At 37.5% G+C, this 23,307-nt stretch overlaps 3 protein-coding genes across 7 annotated transcripts in view; 1 reads left to right on the top strand and 2 right to left on the bottom strand.

The window, feature by feature from the left end:
- Positions 1–1,946: 1,946 nt before the first annotated feature.
- On the top strand, positions 1,947–9,821 carry si:dkeyp-97b10.3 (uncharacterized). Its single transcript, XM_033977429.2, has 16 exons — positions 1,947–2,345; positions 3,772–3,803; positions 4,724–4,756; positions 4,847–4,909; positions 5,599–5,634; positions 5,945–5,989; positions 6,069–6,118; positions 6,200–6,252; positions 6,335–6,561; positions 6,852–7,105; positions 7,609–7,734; positions 7,818–7,953; positions 8,055–8,099; positions 8,170–8,241; positions 8,314–8,604; positions 8,988–9,821. Exons 1-16 carry the CDS (start codon positions 2,296–2,298, stop codon positions 9,014–9,016), a joined length of 1,542 nt encoding a protein of 513 aa, XP_033833320.2. The 5' UTR covers positions 1,947–2,295; the 3' UTR covers positions 9,017–9,821.
- Positions 9,822–10,091: 270 nt separating this feature from the next.
- il12a (interleukin 12a) lies at positions 10,092–11,078 on the bottom strand. Its single transcript, XM_033977418.1, has 5 exons — positions 10,974–11,078; positions 10,797–10,877; positions 10,437–10,583; positions 10,319–10,360; positions 10,092–10,244 (listed from the first exon to the last, which is right to left on the bottom strand). The coding sequence occupies exons 1-5, from the start codon at positions 11,076–11,078 to the stop codon at positions 10,092–10,094; spliced, it is 528 nt and encodes a 175-aa protein (XP_033833309.1).
- A 1,854-nt stretch (positions 11,079–12,932) lies between these two features.
- The window catches only part of schip1 (schwannomin interacting protein 1), a 154,783-nt gene continuing 144,408 nt past the window's right edge, over positions 12,933–23,307 (bottom strand). For all 5 annotated transcript variants that reach the window (XM_033976913.2, XM_033976915.2, XM_033976914.2 and 2 more), the window contains 6 exons: positions 20,671–20,789; positions 18,743–18,860; positions 18,275–18,472; positions 16,878–17,001; positions 14,196–14,289; positions 12,933–13,778 (listed from right to left, as the gene is read on the bottom strand). In XM_033976913.2, the coding sequence (XP_033832804.2) occupies positions 13,727–13,778; positions 14,196–14,289; positions 16,878–17,001; positions 18,275–18,472; positions 18,743–18,860; positions 20,671–20,789 (705 nt within the window). In that variant the 3' untranslated portion in view covers positions 12,933–13,726. The remainder of the gene's footprint in view (positions 13,779–14,195; positions 14,290–16,877; positions 17,002–18,274; positions 18,473–18,742; positions 18,861–20,670; positions 20,790–23,307) is intronic.

Genomic DNA, 23,307 nt, shown 5'->3' with positions numbered 1-23,307 from the left:
TCAGCTTGGACTCAATAAAAAGCAGTGTCCATGATCAGTGCACATGATGTGGATTCAACTATAGATTCAGGTCAACATCAGATCTTCACAATATGTCTTTTTTCACTGTTCAAATTGCTTATTTTTGACCTGATGCCACTAATTTCTCCTTTGTTGTATATTTCGACAAATACATCTGCAGACTTGGCTGTATTTAAAACTACCAACATTGAAAAAAAAAGTGTCTTTAAGAAAAAAATAATGTCTCATGGGAGTCTGGCACAGCTTTTAATAATTTTGTTCATCAGGAAAGTTTTTGCTGAGCTCTGCATTCTGACCGTATGGGCGGACTGTATAAGTTAGCCTTTTGACGCTATAACAAAGACCACTTGGAAAGAGCACTAAGTGATTTGACTCAGCAGCCAGGCTTTCTATTGAAATGAGAACACTGGAGGGATTAATGCAAATAATATATGCACCACCCCTTGTTAGCCACACTGATGTGTTCAGACTAAGACACAAAATCTACGTAATGTAATTTCAAATGCTGAATTATTTATATCCTATATTGTACACTTTAATATGTCCCAGCACAATTCACTAAAGTACAAATTATGGGCAAAATGAAATAAAAACATGTTATGTGTCAGTATTATGGTATTATAAGGTATTATGTTCATAGCTTCACAGTACAACAAAAGAAACTGGAAATTATAACCATTTGAAGAGCCAGTTTATACTTTTTATAGGCCTGCTGTCACAGGACAGGCAAATTAGACACGATAGCCCAGTATATTCATTCACCAAAGTAATACATCCAACACCTTCCAGGTTTAATTTTTTAAAGGCTGTGCTAGTGTAGACCATATGTGAGAGCGGTGCTTTTGTGCTCAGAGCATTAACCAAAGATAATCTCTAGAAATGATGATACTTAATGTTTAGATGGTATTTGAATATAAGAATACATTTGATGGTACTGAATGCACATCATGCATTGTGCTAGGTAATGGTTCATATCATGCTTCACTGACTTTACTTAATAGACTCCGTGAGATAATGAGAGCTCATGTTAAACTCTCTGGGGTCTATGACATCATCCTTTCCAAAATGGTTGCTTGGTTGGCTATAAAAAGACAGAGATATTTGCTGCCAAAAGTATGGTAAATGCTTGGATATGGACAGCCCATAATTCTGTAATGTATCTAATAATGTAATAAATTTAATACAGAAAGTGAGCTGGACATCATACTTAATAGAGTCAGTATAGACTTATGCAAAGCTTGAATTGAATTGTCTAAACTGTGTCTATTTGACCTTTACTGTCCTCCATTTAGTCTTGCCCATTTCCTGGGATCTGGAGGTATCGTTTAGCCACTCAGACTGATGATGATCTCTCCCTTTGGGCTGTGGCCCTGTCTCTGATACTCCCTTTCTCTACCCTGTCTCTGCTGCTTGGCACATACAGCCATTAGTTCAACCCTGAATAGTAAATAGTCTGATTGTGTCTTAATGCTTTTATTATTAAAGCACTAAGACGATAGAGAGAGATAGAGAGATATATAGTCAATGAAAATACAATAATAGTATCTTTGAATTGACATTGGTCATGTGCTGTGCCGTCTGACCGTAGATCTGACTGTCTGTGTTGTTTTGCTGCCTGTAGAGACCTCTGGTGGTTCTCTGGGAGCACTGCAACCTTCAAACTTTGGCGAGATCGCCTTTCGTTTCCCGCCCAATCCCACTCAAAAGCAAAAGTTAGCTTTGCTTTGGACATTAGGCTGTACTCTGAATATAATGAATAAGAATGCCCTTCAAAATGCCCAGGGAGATCCAATGGGCGAAATTATAATTGTGACATTTATAACCAACCTAACTCTGTCACCAACACAATAGGGAGATGGGCGGGATGTTGCGCAGACCGCGATACATGCGCACACGGCCCCCTCGACCTCCGCTTTTACACATGCGCAGTTGTGGAGAAGCAGATACAATTTGGCTCGTATGAAAAAAGGCGCTCCTTGTAAGGAACATTTCATAAGATCAAATGGACTATATAAATGCTTTTTTAAAGCTGTGAAGATTATGGGTTTCCAGTTTGTCTTCTCTTCACTGTCTTTGTGTGGAAGAAGAGGTGCATGCTTTGCACCAGGCTGCATGAACTAGGATAGATATTGTTGTTTGGCCACGAGGATAATGATTATCAAATTCATTACAGTAACAACAGCACAGCGGTAGCTTCATACTGGGATCGAATATCATTGAAGACTTTTACGCGCAGCCGCCGCTGGATAAACAGTGCAACAGAATTTGGTCAGGATGGTTGCAGAGATGGCGAGCTGTGGAGCTGCAACTTCCAATGAAGACGGGTAAGACTTCATCTTTTTTGGCTTACACCTAACCATTGAGAATAAATAATAAAAAAAATACAATAATAACGATATAGTACTATAATATAGTACAGGCTTTTACGCGTGGTGTCGAACCGAAGCACGACCACCCCGAGTCACTGAGGGTTTCTCTTTCTCTAATAATACAGTATTTGTTTAAACGAATAGACGTGCTTTTTATGTTTATTAGGTTGAATACTCTTAACGATTAGGTATCAAAAGAGGAAGTGGACGTGAGTTGCCTTTGTTGTGTTGTTGTACACGGTACGCGGTACAGTTCCGTGACTCACTTCACTATGGCTCATCACAACACTGGCCTCATGCTGTAACATTTTACTTTCTCTGTGCGTAATGAAAATGAAAGATGCACTGTGTCACTTTTCGGTTGGAAGGTTCGCGTTGGAAAAGTAACTTTAAATGCCATACTATCGAATATTCCAGGCATAACTCCCCACGTAGACCCTCTATTAAAAACGTTATATAGTGCACCTTTCAGTGGAGGAATAAAGCCACTGTATGCCATTGTTGTATGCAGCATGGTTTACATTGTAAGTCTGATACTGGTGGTGACTCATGCCTCTAGTGAATACAAAGTCAGGTTGCCTAGTGTCAGTACACACGCCAGGAAAAGTCCCACACGCATTTACAAAAGACAAACACAAAGGGTAAACAGCTGGTCAGGTGCAGCCTTTCTCTGTGTTCAGGTATATGTAACCTATGCATCTTGATTTAATATAAACAATATTGCGGATGCAAAAGTCGTGGCTTCCTGTTGCAGACACAAAGCTGCAGAGGGTCAAATGGAGGAGTGAAAACACATGTTTTCCGGCAGATTTTCACAAAGAGAAACCAGTCTTTATAACTCAGACATGAAACATAAAACTACCACACAATAAACCTTATCTATGAGTCTGCAATAAAGTGTTGATGATTATTGTCTCGCACATACTTGTTCTTAGAGGACAGCCTCCTCATTTGCAACTCATGCAGGGAAAGCAGGAAAAGTTTGCATGTGACCTACTTTAAAGTCGTCTCTGGAGTTTTCTGTCTGCAAACGTGCTGCATCCTGTTCAGCCCATATCAACAGGTCTCACCTGTCCTCTGCCAACTGACAGCTATTGTCTCTCACCCAAATATTACTTTTCAATTGAAATTAGCCTAATTACAAAATGTTATTAGCTCCACATGGAGATGGTGAATGCACCCAGAATCTTAATAAATACTTTTATGGTTGTAAGTTTAAATAAATTGATAGAACAACAAATCTCAAGTATGTAAGGTATATGTAGCCAAAGGCTTTACATTTCATGAAAGGTGTGCCCACATTTCACCAATCGCTCTAATGTATCACTACTCCATAAATGAATTCAATTAAAATTGTATCTTTATATTTTATCTTCCACAGCAATGGTGATATCCCTGCCCCTTATGACCAAGGTAAACAATTTGTATTCATATTTCATAGGCCTCTAACCCTGGGGCTTTAGTTTTCATATAATTTGTGTGCTGTAGCAAGAACTAATTTCACTGCTTTGGATATTGTTGAAGTACTATTGCTTCCGCTGACGTCCTATAAAAAGCATTTAGAGTTTTTTATGACTACCATGCCAAAAAAATATTTACCAAATTGCCAAAGAAGTCCAGCAAATGTACTCAATTGCGTGAAGGGGAACAAGAAATAAAAAAAAAATGTCTTTTTTGTTTTTGTTTGTTTGTTTTCAAAAATAATTTCACTACATTTTGATATGTTTTCTTTTCTTTAAACTAATAAATATTGAGATCATATTACAATTGATAAGCTCTGGTTGTCACTGCCTGTGCCATAGAGTGCCTGAAGATGGCAGTCTACACCCTCCATACAATGTTAAGCTGTAGTAGTGTTTGAATGAATCAGTCTGAACTGTCTTGGCCCTCTGTGCTGTAAGGTTCTGGCTTATGGTGCACAAAACTTAATGGAGAGTCCAGCATAAGTCTGTGGGTAAGAGCCAAGCTTTTGCTGCATCTGCTTTTAGTGTGGCCTGAGCTTTGGGCTCTGTCCATTAGACAAACAGGCTTTCTGTTAGATGCTGTGGTCCACACTTTGCTGCTGCTCAGAATGAAAGCATTAAAAGAAGTACTTAAAACATTATTGCTTTATATTATGATACAATGTTGCACAAATGTAATATGTAAGACTTTTTGTGAATGGTAAACTCACTTCTGGGCTAAAATGTATTTATTAAATAAATTATTGAAATGTTTTACAGGTCTAGACTAGATTTGTTTTCACAGCCAGAAAATACTGATCATCATGATTAAGTGCTCTCTCACTCATATTTGGATATATCTGGAATCATTATTGTGATATTATGTTTCAGACAACCAGACGGAAACTGACAGCACCAGTGCAGGTGAACCACTAAATCCAAAACATCTGTTCCCAAGTTATAGACACTTTTGATTGTGGAAAAGTTGAAAAGTTGTTTTATATACATTTTCAGAGTCATCCAGTGAAGAGAGTTCAGAGGAAGAGGACAACCATGAAGACAGGAAGTTGAAGTCAGGTGAGGAATCAAGGCAAGGCAAGGCAAGGCAAGTTTATTTGTATAGCACAATTCGTACACAAGGTAATTCAAAGTGCTTTACAGAATAAGAAAGACATTAAAATGACACAAATCAAAACTTGAACAGCAGGGGTCCCAGGATTGAACCATGGGGTACCCCACAGGTCAGGGACATTTTATCTGATATACATTTTCCAATTTCAACAAAGTACTCCCTGTTTTCTAAATAGGACTTGAACCAGTTTAGTGCAGTACCAGAGATGCCCACCCAGTCCCCTAGTCTCTGTAAGACGATCCCATGATCAACAGTGTCAAAGGCAGCACTCAGATCTAACAGGATCAAGACTGAGACTTTGCCTGCATCAGTGTTCAGGCGGATGTCATTTGTCACCTTGATAAGAGCAGTCTCAGTGCTGTGGTGGGGCCTAAAACCTGATTGGAAGACATCAAAGGAGTTGTCAAGAGCTGTTCAAGCTCAAAAGCTTTCAAGTTACAGGCTAATGGATGAAATAAATTACAGTGATTTAGTATATTATAGTTTTGGATCTATGTTACCATGGCTTATGTGTTTTTGCTATTTTTTTAATAGTCATACTATTTTATTATACAAATCAAAGATTCAAACAATTTGGGGAAAAGTGAAAAACACATTTTCTCTGGCATTAATTAAACTCCCTCACTTATCACAGAAACCGAAGAATGCTCTAATCAAACAACTGCTGATGGTGAGTTTTAAGCATTAACATCAAACCTTATCAGTGTGAGGATATTGTAAACTCTTGTGAAGTTATTGTATATTGTTCTTTCTTTTGCACATTTTATATCTTTTATAAAATAAGGCTTTAGGTCTTATGTATCAGTGCATGTTTTGGTCAGTAAATTGCATATGTTCTATAGAATTGTGGTATTAAGTGATTAATTACACTGATTGTACAATACTACATAATAGTCAAGTTTCCATTATTTTCATCTTGAAAAAACTGAATTCAGTGTCAGTGGTTCAACCTTAACTAAGTGTTCATTTTTTTTTTACAGGTTCAGCGGGTGATGTTCTTTCTTCAAAAGCAAATGGACACAAAGGCAAGAGAATTCACACAATCCAAACTATATTATACTGAAACTGTTGACAAGATGCAAATTTTTTCTATATATATTTTAGAAGATCGATCTCCCAAGTTTTGCTGTGATAAATGCAAGGCAATACAACAGGTGAACCAACATGCATATGATAATGGGTTCTGTATAAGTACATGCATTGACAGCATACTTGTTCATTGTTTGATGCTGCAGAGCCACGGAAAAGAACTTGTGACACCCATAAGGATAGCAAAGGGGAGATTACAGTATGTGGCAGAACTCATACTTGTCCTATGGTTTTTGGACATTTTTTATTTGCTCACACTGTGTGTTTTGGTGTGTGATCAGAGTGAAGCTGGAGGGAGAGGGCACATATGAATGCACTGTGACTGGTCTGGTGTTTGAGGCATCTGAACCAGTTGTGGTGCAGTACTCTGTCTTGTCCTGGACCAAATTTGGAGAGTTTCTAACGGACTCCTGGAGGTTTGCTGGTCCCATCTTTAATGTGGACACAGTGAATAAAGATGCATCTGTGCTGAAGTCTATCCAATTCCCGCACTCTGTTTGTCTTGCAGGTAAGATTTTTATGATGAATAATTAGAAAAAATCTAAAACTACTGTCATAAAATGTACAATAAAAATACTTAAAATTACCAGTGTTTTGAAACTACCTTTTGTAAGAAAAAAGTAAATGCTTCCTTGAGCTACAGTCTAATGGTAAAGTATTTATTCAAACTGACACAGAAAAGTTAATACCCCGTTTGAAGAGATGGAAATTAATAATTTTAATATGGTTCTGCAAATCATATTGTTGATTTCTTAGGATTTATAGAGATTTTTTTTATCTGTCACTTTTTTTCCTTAGATCCAGATAGTGATCGGAAGTTCAGTGTTCTGCACATAAAGAATCAGCTTCCTTACATCGAGCCCACAGTGGACCACTCGGGCAGTCATGTAAAGTGGCATGTGACCTCCCTGTCCCCTGTGGGTCCCATCATTAAGACCAGCCAGCCAGTAGAGCACCACGGGGTCGTGCTCATTTACAAACAGGTTGCCATCAGCAACAACTGCCACAGCTTCCACATCTATCTGGCCACCAACAGCCCCTCTGACATTAAGGTAGGAAGAGAAATTGTGGTTTCAATGGCTTCAATCTTGCAGTTTTCAAGTTGACTTTCCAGAATTTCCATGTACAGTATGTTACACTTAATATTCTTGTATTAACTCAAACATAGGTTGGACTTGTGGGCATTACTCAACTTTGTGGTTCACTTTAGTAATTGTCAATGTAGTTATTTTGTTGTAGTCACAGATCCCCTTTCATTTTTTAATTTTGTATAACATGAATTTTGTGGAAGACCCAAGGCTTTTTTGCTTTTCTAAATGGATTTGTGTTTTTACATTATGGTATAACCCTCTGAATACTCATTTGCATTATTGCAGTTTTGAAAAAAAAAATAAAAAATAGAATTATAGAAAAAGGAATATAAGAATGCTGACATTTCTTAAATACAATCACGCTAATGTGGTTTTGTGATTGAGAATATGAGCTGTAAATCAAAACACTGAGTTTATAATTAGGCAGGCGGAAATCTTGCTCACTTCTGTGTTTATTTTGCTAGGACATTCGTAGTCAAGTGCGTGGTTACAAGAACCGTTACATCAGCATTGAGAAACCTCCCACTTGTAAACTGGATGAAGGCACTTACCGTCTTCTGTGTGAGCCAGAGGGAGAGATCAAACCTCAGGTCAATTTGCAGGTTTCATTTAAACACAATAGTACAATGAAATCACACTCATTAAAAATAATATGCGGCTGATGTTCAAACAGGAGCTGAAATTCACCCTTGCTGTGACAAAAATGAAGGGTTACTTTGAAGCTTTTTTTGAGCAGCCTCCTCCATTTCAAATGTCTCTTATAGAGACGTCTACTGATGCAAAAGTTTGGTCTGCTATCATCAGAGAAGGTATTGCACACCTTACTGAAACACTATATTACTACTATAATTCTTTTTAAACAATTGAAAATATTCTAAAGCTTATTTGTGTTACACAATATATTCTTCAGGTGACTGTGTTGATCCAGAAAAGAAGCCTCGAAAGAGAACAATCAGTAAGATCGTGTTTTCATTTATAATCTTGGATTACTGTAATGGGTTTAACAAACATTCATCTTTGCGCAGACCGACAGAGAAGCAGCAGTCCATCTGAAGAAGAAACTAATGGTAAAAAGTCACGATATGAGGATGAGTCAGGTAAGCTCTCCATTTCTCAAACATTTGTCTCCCATCTACTGTCCCTCACTGTACACCTGTGCTCCACTGTAGATGGGGGTAAAACAACCAAGACTCTGGCCCAGGACATGTCAGAGAAGCAGCTACTGCAGGTGGCCAAGCAGCTGGGGAAGGAGTGGAAGCAAGTGGCCATATATTTGGGCTTGAGCTATCGGGACCTGAATGACATTGAGACGGAAGAGAAAGACGTGACTATGCAGAAGCTGAAGATGCTGGTGGAGTGGAAGAGTAGGAGGGCCTCGGGACAGGCCACACCCTCCCATCTTTGGAGTAGCATCAAAGACCTGGACGACTTACCCCTTGAATTCATACAGATGCTGGAAGGTAATAACAATACCAGTATTGAAAATGTCAAATATCATGCAGTGCTTTTGATACCCTAAAAAAGCATTCAGTGCTGCCACCTGCTGTTCGAAAAGTGTTTTGTTTCATAGTTGTTTATAGTTACAGATGTTATAGTTGGTCTGAAATGCACTTTTGTCTATAATGTCACTACAGACATTATTTATTTATTTCACAATGTATATGAATAAATGAAGAGATGCATATCTATACAAGCAAGTGTGCAGGATCCAAGAAGGCAACACAAAATGTGAAAATATTTTTTGGAGCATTTAAGTTGTGCAGACCAACATATTTTTTCATATTTCATAATGTGAACTTTAGAGTGAGATTTTGCCAATGATAACCAATGTTCTATTTTTCAGGTATGATGGACTGTCACAAACAAAAATAGGGTGTCAGTTGCTGGGACGTTACTGCTCCTCAATCAGGGATAAAACTCAGGATGAAGAAAAAAAAGTTGGACCAAATGTTTTCCTATGTTCCAATACGAAACATGGTGTTAATTTGAGTTTTATACTTTTTGTACAAATATGTTTTTTGTAAGGACACTAGACTGACCAGTAAAAGGTACCTACCGATAGGTACTGTTGGTAGAAATGACCCAGCCACAGGGCAAGTCATTTTGTAAGTAGCTAACTTTCTAGCCGCTTGTATATTGAATTCTAATTACTGTAGTGTTTTAAACTGCAAACCGTGAAAGCAATTTTATTTGTTTTTGTTGATATCGTCCATTGTAAAATACTCCGTGCCCTTCTCCAATGCACATAATATTTTATACGTTTTTACATCTCAATCATGTGGCATTCCTGTGTTTGTGTCTTAAATGTCTTTGGTAGGTGCAGCTCCGTGAGTAGTTACACAATGTGTAACTTTGCTCTAATGTGTCTTAATCTCAGTGGATCTTGTGGTGCTACAGCTGTCAAGTAGTTTTAGGTCTAGTGGTTCAGTTGTAAATGATAAAATACAGTACAAGCAAAATATGTATGTATCATGTATGTCTTTTTAATACAGATACTTGTGTCTTTTCATTTTCCTGTTCTATAGGCTACACTCAGTAAACTGTAAACCTATTTGGAATATGTTTCTTTTAGGTATGTATAAGGTATATTGTTTACATCAGAACCACTGGTTCATTCTCATTGCACTATATCAGGTCAGTCCTTCCAGTTATTGGTAAAATAAAATCTATTGTTTTATTCTTGGTCTTTTCTTGCACTTGTGGGCTAAGCAACGCTTACCAAATCTAATCTAGAAGTTACCAAATTAGAGATGCTACAACCATGAGGAAATGTTAAGAAATGGTATGAAAAGAAATTAATTATAAAATGCTTTATTTAATAAATAAAATATTAGACATTACCCCGAATAAATAGTACATAAATATGTGAGACATTCCTTAGTCATTTCAATTTCACATGTAACTAGCTTATTCCGCTTCAGTGTAGCTGAAGGTAAATGTAGTAATGTCACAAGGGACCTGGAGTCATATGCTCTCCTGATGCAATGTAGCCCACAGCTCGGTTGAACGTAATGGTCCGAATGTGGAAAGCCCTCATCATCATCAACATCTTCTGTCTGTTTGAGTATGAACTGTTTCTGACCCACAGACCACTGACATCCTGAGACAAAATATAGAAACAGCATAAACAAAAGGACTGAAAATGGGAGAGATACATGGACAGTTAGTTCTCACCTCCTTCACAGAGCCTTCTTCAGTTAATGTAAATGGACAAGACTATAAGAATATAAGCAAAACTATTTTAGGATGTGTGTGTATTTAAGTGCATCGTTTTTATATGTTGGATACACACCTTGAGCAGGTTTTGGATCATTTGTAGTGTCTGTCTCAGAGGTGGGACCTCCTCATCTGGATGTCTGAGGTCTTTGAGTTCGATATAGGAGCTGATTATGGCTTCATAGTGGGCCAGATCCTTCACAATGTTCTTCCAGCATTCATTCTAGATAGATTTTACACAGAAATAAAATTTTCAATTAAATAATAATTATAACTAATTTACTAGATTACATTCTAGTAGTTACAAGCATTTAAATGAACTTACCTCATTAAAGGATCCACTTCTTTGTGTGCCGCACATTGTGATCTATTGAAATACAAACATTTACACACACACACACGAGATAGATTATGTTAAACCCTGTGCGTCAATCACCTTGGGCGCACAGGCCTGCACAGTGTCAGAAGAATTCGTTGGATGGATTCTGTCTGAATTGATTCCGTACCACAGGACGTTCTGCAGAAAAACATACAATTTTATCAAGGACCACCAGTTCCATCAAAGTTCGTGTAAGAGGCGTCAGTCCTGGGCTGTAACCATCTGTATACTCACGTTTTTTAGGAGATCCGAGACTTCAGACAGTAAACTTCTGAAGAGCGGAGCGCGCTGAGCGCACTCACTCGTGCCATCAGTGCGCACTGGATGCGCCACAGTCATGCAGTTGTGGAGATAACAATTCCATGTCAGCAGGAGCAAACAACCTGCAAAGTCTAAACACAGGACAGACGGTGAGCCTGTTTAATGTCATGTAAAATATTTCCATTCCAATGACCAATGTGTGTTTAACTTACATAAATGAAGTTTAGCCATGTATAAGGTGCAAATATCGACACCACAGCTCAGTTGGCTATCCATGTCTGTCAGCGCTTTTATACTCACCACAGACAAACTGCTGGGGCATTCCCTCTTCCAACCTACTGAAGGATTTACTCCGAGCTCAAAACGTAATATGTAATTTCCACTCCGTCCAATCACAGCCCTGCCGCGCCCGCGCCCACAGCCGCGCTGTAATTGAGAATTTTTGCGCTAATTGCAAAACGTCACAAGGGTGCTTTTTCGGGCACTAGAATAGTTAAATGAAGTTTACGTAAGATTTAGATTTGAACTATGCCCCCAGATACGAGGCAACACGTTCAAATGAAACACAGCCTGAACTGGCTGCGGTTACATGCATTTTCGAAATCTGAATATTATCAGATTTTTGAAGTGAGAAAACTATTAAAATTACATTTAAACACATTTCTTTCTGGTCATGGTCCCTCTGATTACTCATATTAGATTTTGCGGTTTGTATGTCATTTATCCTATAATCTTAAGGATCCCGAAATCAGAAAATAATCCGATTTTTTTGTGAATCTTAACAAAGCCTCTGATAACAGTTGTAATGCTGATATATTCTTACTTATGAAAATCACTGGTCATGATGTCCCATTTATTCATGTTCAACTTTGGTGTTTGGTTCTCATTTGGGTTGCCTGTTTCATCGCTGAAATTCAGTTGGTTTAAAGGTAAAAGGGCTCTCTCTGATCTGAATCCTCACTACCTAAACCTCAGCACATGCAGCCAATCATCAGAGCTAGAGCTGACTCTGCTGCAGTGTATGTTGTCCATATACTGAGAATGAGAAAAGATGTATGGGTCCTTTATGCAGGTTAATCCACTGGCAACTCGGGTTCAGTTGTGACTTTAGAACCTTAATTACAACTGTAAGAGTGCAGGCTACAAACAGTCCTTTTAAAATGGTGCATCTCTTTCATATTCGTGCATATTGCCTAGACAATGTCCACAGATAACGCTGCAGCCTTTTATGAATTATGAATATTGTTTAAGGCTACTTTGTGTCTTGTTTGCCTGACCAGACCCTACACAACATAAATATGCTAGATGCAAAAAAAAAAAAAAAAAAAGTCAATGCATGATACATTAGTGTTGGCTATAACAACATGTGATAGCTGCAATTTGCAATGAGTAATTGAATCTGCTCTTATTTTACTTTTCTTGGGGAATGAGATATTTCTGAAAGTGATTCACACTTGTCATACAGTGACAGGAACTTGCTGAAACTGTTGAGTGGACTGAGTGGTTAGTGGGATTTTTCTGGCCTTTCAGTAGCTGCTCTACTGGTTCAGCATCAGGGACACCAGTGAATGAAACTTGGTAGGATTTCTTGAATTACAGTGTAGTCTAATAGTCACCCAATGCCCCAGGCTCTACAGGGGGAGTCCTCACAATAAATATGTGATTCAACATTTATTAGCAATATAAGTCATCATAAATGCTTCATGGACATGAGACAAGTGCCAGGGACACTTTTTGTCTTTGTTTGCTGTAATGCATATTTTTGTACATGACATAGTTTATCTTTATAAAAATGTTGTATTGAGACAGTAGTGATTCTGTGGCTGTGTAGTGTGGTCATGATTTCTCTAGTGAAAGAGGAAGCTTATTGAAACCCAACCCACTCAACCAACAACCAATGTTAGAAACAAAACTCAACCAACAACCAATGTATGAAACAAAGTTGATCTTTATTTTACATATCTGTACATAAACATCTCTTCCCTCAAATAAAATTTCTCAATACAGTAGGATGAAAACAATATTAACACACTTATTTGTTTCAAATGACTGGTGTCCGAAAATCAACATTCACAAAATGTTGAAGAGCGATAAGAGTGACTTACCAAAAGCTACGATTTCACTACAAGGCAAGCATTGTTCCTTTACACTCTTTTAGCACCTTCAAAAGAACATTTCTCAGTTGAAAACTACCATTTGTGCAGAATAAAAACAGACTGACTTGAGAATACTTGAAAGTTATTTTCCAACTGAACATGGTCTCCAAAAAATCATCTTTTATTTCTATACAATGTTGTTTTTTCGCATGACTTTCAACTAATTATTACACTAGTATTTTTCCCACATATTTGCATTGACAGTTATAATTTAGTGGCAAATGTATACAGTTGAAAAAGAAACTAGAGCAAAGCAAGGCTGATCACTGCACAGGAAGCTTGGAACATTATCCATGACGACACACTGTTTCCTCTTCTCTCAGGAAGTAAGAAGTGCCCGACAGTCTTTAGCGGCGCTTGGATAGACCACAGAAGCAAATGAGAGGAGCGCTGTCTACCTGTGCTGCTTCTGCAATATAAGGAGCATTGGGCGGACAGGAAGGAGGAGTGGGGCACAGCAGTGATATACCGAGGACAAGCCTGGAGGGTGGAGTGGATACACATGGGACAGGTGTGGACAGGGTGGGCCAGGGCACAGCTCAGCGGTGGAGAATGGATCAGAGGGGCCTGTTATTTGGATAGGGTCCTTTCAGCCAAATGTTTCTGCTGGCTCTCAGCATGCCTACAAGAGAAAACATGACTTTGCTGAAATAATGAAACCAAATCATCGTCATTTTGTTTATTGTGTTCTGTTGTGTTTGAAGCTGATTGTACTTTAGCCCAAGACAAATACCCCCTGGGATATTTGTCAGTTTTGATTCTGTCAGAGCAGGACTGTCCAATACATAGACTATACCGGTTGCATCTGGCCCAGAGGTGCACAATATCTGAAAGCCACAGAGGAACAATGATCCTCTGTGGCTTTGTGATCTACCAGATCATAAGAAAAAAAGATTTTCCTGTCTGTGGCAATTTCTTTTTAATACATTCTGAGATCCTGATTTATATCATATCATAATCATACTAAATCAAAAATACTATGTGACGTATTTTTAATCATATCATATTTTGAGGACGTATTGGATGAGTATGAAATCACCTGGTGAGATCCTCTATGTCCACTAACATTGCATCTTGCTCCATGTGCAGTTCGTCTCGAATAAGCAGCAATTGTACAAGCTCTTCGTTCAGACCTGGGGTAAAAAAAAAAAAAAAAAAAGTAAAAATTTATGAACATTTTCAAGTCAAACGGTCAACTGAAGATGCTGCTTGGAGGAGCAGCAGCTCTACTCCAAAAAACAGTTTGTCCAGTTGACAGATTTTACTTTTGGCTTTTACTATGGATCAGACCTGGACAACTGAGGGATGACGCAGACAACTGACAGAATTGAATTTCTTCTTTTGCTATGGATCATATCTTATTGACTGAAGGATTACACAGACATCAAACATAAAATTTTCCTGATCTTTTGCTTAATCACTTGCTTTATTAATAATACATATACAGTTCAAACCAGAAGTTTACATACACTATACAAAAAGACACATATGCTATTTTTCACTGTCTGACATGAAAACAGACTGAACTTTTCCTGTTTTAATTAAGATTAGGATTAACAATATTGTTTCTATTTGCTAAATGCTAGAATAATGAGAGAGATTTTTTAGATAATTTTTCATTACTTTCTTCAAAGTTAGACCTTTACATACATTTCATTAGTATTTGGTACCATTGCCTTTAAACTATATGACTTGGGTAAACGTTTTGGGTATATTCTTGCATAAGCTTCTCACAATAGCTGGCAAGCATTTCGGCCTATTCCTCATGACAGAACTGGTGTAATTGAGCCAAGTTTATAGGTCGTCTTGCTCACACATTTCTTTTCAGGTCTTACCATAAGTTGTTAATAGGCCTGAGATCAGGGCTTTGTGATGGTCACTCCAAAACACTGACTTTGTTATCATTAAGCCATTTTGTAACCAGTTTGGCAGCATGCGTCGGGTCATTGTCCATTTGAAAGACACATTGTGCCCAAGCTTCTGGCTGATGTCTTGAGATGTTGCTTCAGTATTTCCACATAATGTTCTTTCCTCATGATACTATCTATTTTGTGAAGTGCACCAGTCCCTCTTGCAGCAAAACCACCCCACAGCATGATGCTGCCACCCCCATATTTTAGTTGAGATGGTGTTCTCAGGCTTGCAAACCTCTTCCTTTTTCCTCCAAAGATAACAATGCTCATTATGGCCAGGACATGTCTCCAAAAACTAAGGTCTTTGTTCCTGTGTGTATTTGCAAACTGTAATCTGGCTTGTTATGTTTCTTTTGGAGCAATGGCTTCTTCCTGGCAGAGTGGTCTTTCAGCCCATGCCAGTACAGTACTCTATACTTGCGTATAATTGTTTGAACAGATTAACGTGGCACCTTCAGGCATCTGGAAATTGCACCCAAGGATGAATCAGACTTGTGCAAGTCCAGAATTCTCTTCCTGATAACTTGATATCTACTTTTGATTTTCCCATAAAATTACATAAAGCAGCAGTGTGTCTCTAATTAACCCTGGAGAACCCACGGGGTCAAATTTGGTCGCAGTTAATTGCTGCTGCCCAAAATGAACAAACCAAAAATATGTCAAATTTAACTTCAAAAGCCCAGAGTGCCACTTCTGGCCCCTGCATAGAGAACCTTGTAGATGAATACTGAACTAAAATGAGCCAGAGTAGTACTGACCAGATGGCTGACCACATTCTGTTTTGTTGAGCTGGAAAACTACTCAAACAAAATCATCTTCTCAGCAAACCAGCGGTTGGTAAAATTGTGTTGTTTTTGCTAATCTTTTTAGTAATAGCTTGCAGAATGTCTAGAAGTATGTTTTATATTCTTTTTGGATAAATTATATTTTTTAAGGTCCAAATTTGACCCTGATCCTAAATTAGAGAATAAGGCGTTAAAATTGAAAAAGTGGATATTTCAGTGTTCAGTGAATAGCAGTAATTTAATGCATTGTTCATAATTTTTCAAAAAAGAAAAGGGTTCTTGGGTTCTCCAGGGTCAAGTCAAATGTTGTCAATAAACCAGAAGCTTCCAATGACATGACATCATTATCTCAGTTTTCCCCAAATTGTTGAAATTCATAGTAATCTTACTGTATGTAAATTTCTGACTTTGAAGAAAGTAATGACAAATTGTATATTTAAAAAATCCTTCTCTAATTATTCTGGAATTTAGCAAATAGAAATAATTTTGTTAATCCTAATTGAACTAAAACAGAAAAATCTTGATCTGATTTCATGTCAGACAGTGACAAAAAAGTGTGTGTCTTTTTATAGAATTAGTTAGTAGTAAACTTCAGGTTTTAACTTTACTAGCATAGCAGCTTTCAGTTTGTGGAATACACACTAATAAATGATCATTTTTTGAATATTTAGAATTAGGTTTAACAAAACAACAAAAGATATTCAGCATTACTGTGACGCACTTCTCTCAAACCACACACAAAATGTCCAACCTAATTACTGTAAAAGTGCTATCACATGACTTATGCAATACAGAGTTCATACTCAGAATCATAAAATTTCGGTAAACAAAATTCTATGAATGACCTTTGGCAATATCAAATAACATGAAGCAAATGATCGTAATAGTAAAATATAATAAGAGGCGTACATAAAATAGAGAAAACAGACTTTGACTGAATACAAATACAGAATACTATATATTCATTTTGTCATACATCTGTAGAGAGGGATAAATGCAAGCTGGAGGATGTTTTGAACTCACTCTCGATCTGGGAGTGCAGGTCGTTGACTATGACCTGGAGTTGTCCCACAGTCATGTCCCTCAGGTCAGTGGGCTTCAGGCTCCTCTTCATCAGACACTCACTGATGTGGGGCATGTGTGGAAGCTATACACACACAGAAACAGCCATTTAACAAGCAAACAGTAAAGGTATCATACAGCTTAGCATAACCTCTGCTAGTCTCACTAAGTTTATTATTATGTACTTCAAAGTAGTGCACTAAATATGAATTATTCAGTCTTCACATCCTGGCACACGGAACAGTGAAATAAATTGAAATGATCAGAATAGCTATAGCTCTAGCTTAAAAGTTACATTCTAGTGTAAAATTAAATAAAATGATAACAATTGCATTTGTTTTGTCTTGACAAAAGGGGAATGAGATACACACTTTTTCCCCTGTGCAGCACAACAAAGTCTCGTGGAAAGTTTGGAGATTTCACCACATACTGTCTTAAAAATTTGATTCAGTTGTTTCACTTTCCCAAATGAAACTTTAGTCTTCCAATCACATGTTGTTTGTTATTGTTTAATTCTGGCCTCCTGTCAGGCTGGATCACATTCTTTCTCTGTGTCTCAGCTCAGATCTGGTCTTCCTCTCTTTCACTTTCATATACGTTTTTCAAGTTCAACACAACATACAAAGCAGAAGGATGTTAGTTACTGTGTGTAGGTGTTTACTATGTTATGTCACTGTTCTGTCTGAGGGCAGGGTGAGTTTCTGTTTGGTAACTCATACTACCACCATGAATCAAGCAGATACCAGGATGAAGTCACACTATCTCATTTACATATTGCAAAAATCCCAATTTTGTTATACATATTCTGTTGACTTGTTGTTTTGTTATTATGAAAGTTTAGTTGCAAGTAGTTATTAGAAATAAATTAGTTTATTTTCTATACTTGATCAATTAAACGTAGATGGCAATTCATCTTAAGTGGTAAAAGCATATTGAAATCTTATATGTGACAGTTGTATGTGACAGTAGTATTTAGTTTCATTACGACTTCTGCAATTTCTAAATGATTGAAATGGACAGTGACTGTGATGTCTTCTGACTGCTAAGCATTGCTACATCCCTAAACACTAGAGTTGATGCTTTTCTCTGTATGAATTATAGATGGACCAGGCTGAGCTGCTCTGTTCTCTGAATAAGTAAAGTCCCACTGTGAAAGAGGCGGCCATGCAGATAAAAACAGATGAAATAATAATAACTTGAGTCCACATAACCTCTGCAATGCATTAGATTCACTGATTACACATTACAAAATTATAGTTTGGGCTCAGGGTTTTTGTAATTGGCTTATACATTTATTTGATGTTTTACCAGACTACAACTCAGGGTTTAGTTATTTGTGTGATGTTGCTAGTGCTTACTAGGTCAGCTACGGGGGACTTCTTGCGGTTCTGTTTCTCCACCTCCACCTGCATCTTGGCCATGGGTTTGGCCATAGCCAGGGCCAGTTTGGCCTCGGCCTGAAGCTTCTTCTGCCTGCTCAGGAAGTCCATGTCCTCCAAAGACTCCGAATCCTCCTCTGTGGTATCCCTGTCCGAGTACGATGAACTCTGCTTGGACTGAACAGAAGAAAAGAATTACTGACACAAGATATAATGTAGGTAGAACAAGAGAAAATCTATGTTGACAAGCAAACACAATCATTAAAATGTGAGTGCAGGGCCATAACTAATAACTTATAACTAATGTCATACAAGTCATGTTGTCACGACATATTCAATATCATAATAACATAGCACCTCAAGAATCTAAACACATTGCTAGTTCACCAATTTGTAGTATTTTCTTTTTGAAATCCCTTTGAGCCCATGCTTGCTCTCTATCCATACCATGGGGGACAGAGGAGTGTCCAGGCTGGTCTCTGTCTTGCTGTCATCAGCATCACTGTCCTTGTCGCTGCCGCTGTCATTCACAAAACAGATTTGGAGGTTCATCCCGCTCTGCAGCCTGTGGACATACACGAGAGCCATGTGAGGAGATCACAAGTCAAAGCAGGTCAAATCATTATGGATGATGCATAGGAGAGTGAGTATATACACACTATAGAGCTGGATACTTGCATTTTTCCCCCCCGCAACTACTATTTTTTGATACCACATTTTCAGGCATCAATGATACCATAACCTTTTCTGGTACCGTAGTGGTACCTTTAATAGTACCCAGCCCAAACACTGAAGGAGCAGTTATATGAGGACTAAAATGGTGTTTACACTGTGCATCCAACTTTTACATGTGCTATTATACATTTACAGTTATATTATCTGCATTACTCAGTCCGCCTGTCAGTCATTAGTGTTTTTAGACTAATGACTGACAAACACTAATGAACTGTCAATTTCAATAATAAGAAAATAATATTGCAAAAGTTTGTACAACAGATTTTATTCGCAGAGCCATAACATATGAGGGCAACATTGGCTACTGTGTTACTTTTAATCATTGCTCTTCTTGTCTCTGATCAGGATCAATGCATTTCACTGGCATGGTCCAACAGGATGCTGTAGGTGTGTATCCTGCCCACGAATGCTCAATAACATGCTTATGCAATGCTCCAATTACAAGCAGGGCTGATTGATTGCAGTGCACAGACCCAATGTGTTGTGATTAAAAACTGGATCCAAGCGGTCGATTCAGTTCTGTTGGAGAGTCAGCATTAAATATAGTACCTCCATTTTAAAGCTATTGTTCAAATACAACAAAAATGCTTCCCACTTTCATATTTTATATGGTGTATTTTAATAACACTGATAACAGTAAAGGATTAGTGCAATATCTGGGGCAGGTACAGTAATATGTGACATAGGATTCTGTCATAGTGTCTACACAAGCATGTGACCTCTTTTGGGAAGTAACAGTGCCTACATTTTGTGACACAAATACTCTCTTTTTATTATTGGTCTTTGTATCATGTGTGCATCATTTTATACATTGTCAAGACTTATATAGAAACTGGCCCACATACATGCCATTTAAATGTGCCCACATCTCAGAGAAAGCATACCAAATGTGTACTTGCTTAACACTGCTAGAAATTATTGCTGGGTTTCAGATGGCATCATAACATTATATAGGCCAATAATATTTCATACAGATGGGAGGAAGGTAAAATTGATATGATTAAAATGCAGAATGTTGTTGTTCTTGGGCCTAGTCACTAATAAAAATCATCAGGTTCAACATTTGTTGAACCTGAGAAATTAATGGCAAAGTGCAATGTTACTAACAGGGAAATCTGGGTGTTGCCCCCCATATGGGAGTCTGACATCATCACATTGTTAAATCTGAAAGCCACCGATACTACTCTTTATACTATTTAGTAAAACTACATAATAATATAATATAATAATAATAAATAATGGACTATATTCCTATGGATCATAATCATTTGGCTAATCAATAAACGTGATTATACATGTCATTCAATACTATAAAAGAATAATTGTAAGTAATTTCAATTCTAAACTCCAAAAAGCAACCCTAAATGTAAAGTATTTTCTTGCTGTTTATGTCTAAATAACTTGTAGTCTATGCCCTGAACCATATGAATGAAAGAGTTCCATGTTGTTTAGTCAGATGCCACTAATTGTGAATAACTGTAAAATTTTGACGTTTATTCCCACAAAATTCCCACACAACTATTTGATACTGTGACTAATATAGCGACTAAAATCTGATATTATGACTCCAGCTAAAGGTATACAAAGTATTTTAGTACGCCTGACAATATCCTGTGTTTCAGTAGGATCACAGTTCTCACCGTGAGGACAAGCTTGGTTTACCGCTCTTGCTGCAGCTGGTGTAGATTCCCGGGCCATCGTCGAAGAAACTGCCCAGTGCCAACTTCTGCCTGATGGACTCTCTCTCATTCTTTTGGGCCTGCAACACAACACACATTCTTTACACTCAACCAATCAAGGTCTAAGTCACTTGTCGTCATAGCAACCTAGAGCAATTGATCTAAATATACCTTAGCACACACTTCATAACTTTCTCTCTCTCGCAGACAGCGATGTGTAAAAATAGACAAGCTGTTACCTTGGGAACTCTGACATTAAAAAAGGGCCTGCATAAAAATAGCGCTGGCCTCCTTTTATATTTCAGAAAGAGGCTCATTTTAACAAGCTTTAGTAAAAAAAAAAAAAAAAAAAGCTGACTCAGATGAAGATGAGAGACACTATGCTTACAGTTGTTATCTTTCACGAGACCACCAGGAGGCGATGTTGTCTTAATGAATGTTCTTACCACTGAGGTACAAGACACCATTAAGGAAGTCTCTGCTTTATTGTGTCATGTCTTGAGAAAAAATAACTGAAAGTAGTTGGAAATTAAAATATTGCTATTGCAGAAGTGGAAAGAAATACGGTACGTTTTAATCATCGGCTTCTAATAAATGAGCAAATTAATTATTTGCAAAACAGGCTGCAAGCTTGTCAAAGTAAGAGTAGACAATTTTTTTTTACAAATACTGACATTACTGGATTCTTTCCTAAAGTGTTGCTTGCACCTCCGCTGTCACTCCCACTCACTGCACTCATCTCCTTCACTGAAGGAGTGGCTGTGTCTCTGGACAATTGTGAGCAGGCATTTGGTGAGAATACCTCCAAACAAGGACACATTTACATAATCCCACACACACAAGGCATGAACCTCACTGTAGAGGACAATGTGTCACTGCTAAAATAGGTATTTGAATCATGGTCAAAGATCAACGATATCTGCAAAATGTAATGTAAAAGATTGTGTAGCCTAAATACTACTATGCTATTTTGGTATACAGTACAAATACAATGTTAGCACTTTTAACAGGTCTTTTATTGTTCTTTGTTGTCTTTTTATAATGCTTTGTGCTTGAGTTACCTGCCTAGGGACAACTGATGTATCATTGCTATAGTCTGGCATATTTACACAAATAAAAAAAAAATTAATATCCATTGTCCCCATCAAATAAATAAACAAATAAATAGATTTAAAGTGGCACAATAGTGTGTTCAGTTACATTGTAAAATTATACTGACACGTGCCTTATTTACTTTATGTATGAGAAATTAAACCGTTTCACATCTCATCTTAAATGGTATCTTTCAGAGTATAAGCAATATTGAATGACGACAGCATCCAAAAATATGTTGTATTGTTAGATCTGTATAAATAACCTTCCTGATGTTGTGGAATGCGCTGCCTGCTGCAAACACTGGCAGGTCTTGACAGTTGTTTTACATTAGCTAACACATTAACATTACCATTAACATTACATCTTAGACCACACAAACACACACTCACAGCCAACTGGTATTACACAGCAATTAAAACAGCATAAACCTTCAGTCTGCTGCCTCTTGGATTTTAAGTCTACCCCTGAGTCAAAACCATTAGATTATATCACACTGCATATGTCTCTGTAGTGATTAAAACACCAACTGATAATGAATTCATAAGGAAACTGAGATCAAATACATGTGGCAAGTCCTAACTATGGTGGATAGGAATCAGAACATTTACTTGAAAAACATTTTTGAAGAAATTCTAGTTTTCTGATGCCACACTTTGTATTTTCAATAATGTAACAGTATCCTGAAATGAGTAAAAGTTTTGGTACTTTTCCCACTGTGAAAGTGTATGTGATCCAAGCTTCATATTGACTAATGTATTTGAACATTTGAGATATGATTTATTTTAATCATAAAACTGTCAGATTACTCAAAATCATAAATTACCTCTATTTTAAAGCTATATTCCACATAAATCGTTAGATCGGGGCCTCTTACATAATCCAAGATGGCGGCAGTGGACTCAGTATGTGACACCTGCCTGACAACAGTGCTTCCTGTGTGTATGTAAACATCATCTGTTATCCCGTTTGTGCTGTTTGTGTGGAGAGCTGTAAGGCTAAAGCAGTTCTGATCAAAGTGCCGTAAAACATTTATGAAGGTGCAAAAGACGACACACAGACACAAAGGGTCACACAATGCAAATGCCTTGACTGGGATCACACCAGTCAGTTAAATGTATACAGCTAACAGGAGGCATGTCATCACTGTGTTGATAGTTGTTCAAATATCTGGCAATTTATATCTATTTCAAATAACCATGTACACACCTAAAAGAGTACTGTACTGAGTCACAATAGGCCTTAATATGTACAATACTTCAAAATAATTTCCATACCACAGAGGCATTAAATTTTTTTAGACAATACAATGTAAGTTTTAACACAAAATAATAATATTTCTTTAATATTACTATGTGGTCTTAGGTTGGTTTTAGATCAAGACCTAAAGATCAAAAACTCTTCAGGAAAAATCCAGATTTGTTCCAGTTCAATCTCCATCCAATATCTAGTTTTGAAGTCAATTAGTATCTGAGTCTTTTTTAAGACAACCCTTCAAAGATTTTT

This window comes from Periophthalmus magnuspinnatus, chromosome 13, assembly GCF_009829125.3.
Source record: "Periophthalmus magnuspinnatus isolate fPerMag1 chromosome 13, fPerMag1.2.pri, whole genome shotgun sequence".
Classification (NCBI taxonomy): Eukaryota; Metazoa; Chordata; class Actinopteri; order Gobiiformes; family Gobiidae; genus Periophthalmus; species Periophthalmus magnuspinnatus.
The sequence above is the reverse complement of the archived record's forward strand: the minus strand, read 5'-3'. Positions and strand labels throughout refer to the sequence as shown.

Excerpts from the sequence above, each read along its gene's own strand:
- si:dkeyp-97b10.3 (XM_033977429.2), top strand. The coding sequence starts at position 2,296 with ATGGTTGCAGAGATGGCGAGCTGTGGAGCTGCAACTTCCAATGAAGAC. Across the intron at positions 7,106-7,608 it reads ACAGCCCCTCTGACATTAAG|GACATTCGTAGTCAAGTGCG; the intron begins GTAGGAAGAGAA and ends TTATTTTGCTAG. Across the intron at positions 7,954-8,054 it reads GTCTGCTATCATCAGAGAAG|GTGACTGTGTTGATCCAGAA; the intron begins GTATTGCACACC and ends TATATTCTTCAG.
- il12a (XM_033977418.1), bottom strand. The coding sequence starts at position 11,078 with ATGACTGTGGCGCATCCAGTGCGCACTGATGGCACGAGTGAGTGCGCT. Across the intron at positions 10,878-10,973 it reads TCTCGGATCTCCTAAAAAAC|AACGTCCTGTGGTACGGAAT; the intron begins GTGAGTATACAG and ends GTTTTTCTGCAG. Across the intron at positions 10,361-10,436 it reads TGATCCAAAACCTGCTCAAG|TCTTGTCCATTTACATTAAC; the intron begins GTGTGTATCCAA and ends ATATTCTTATAG.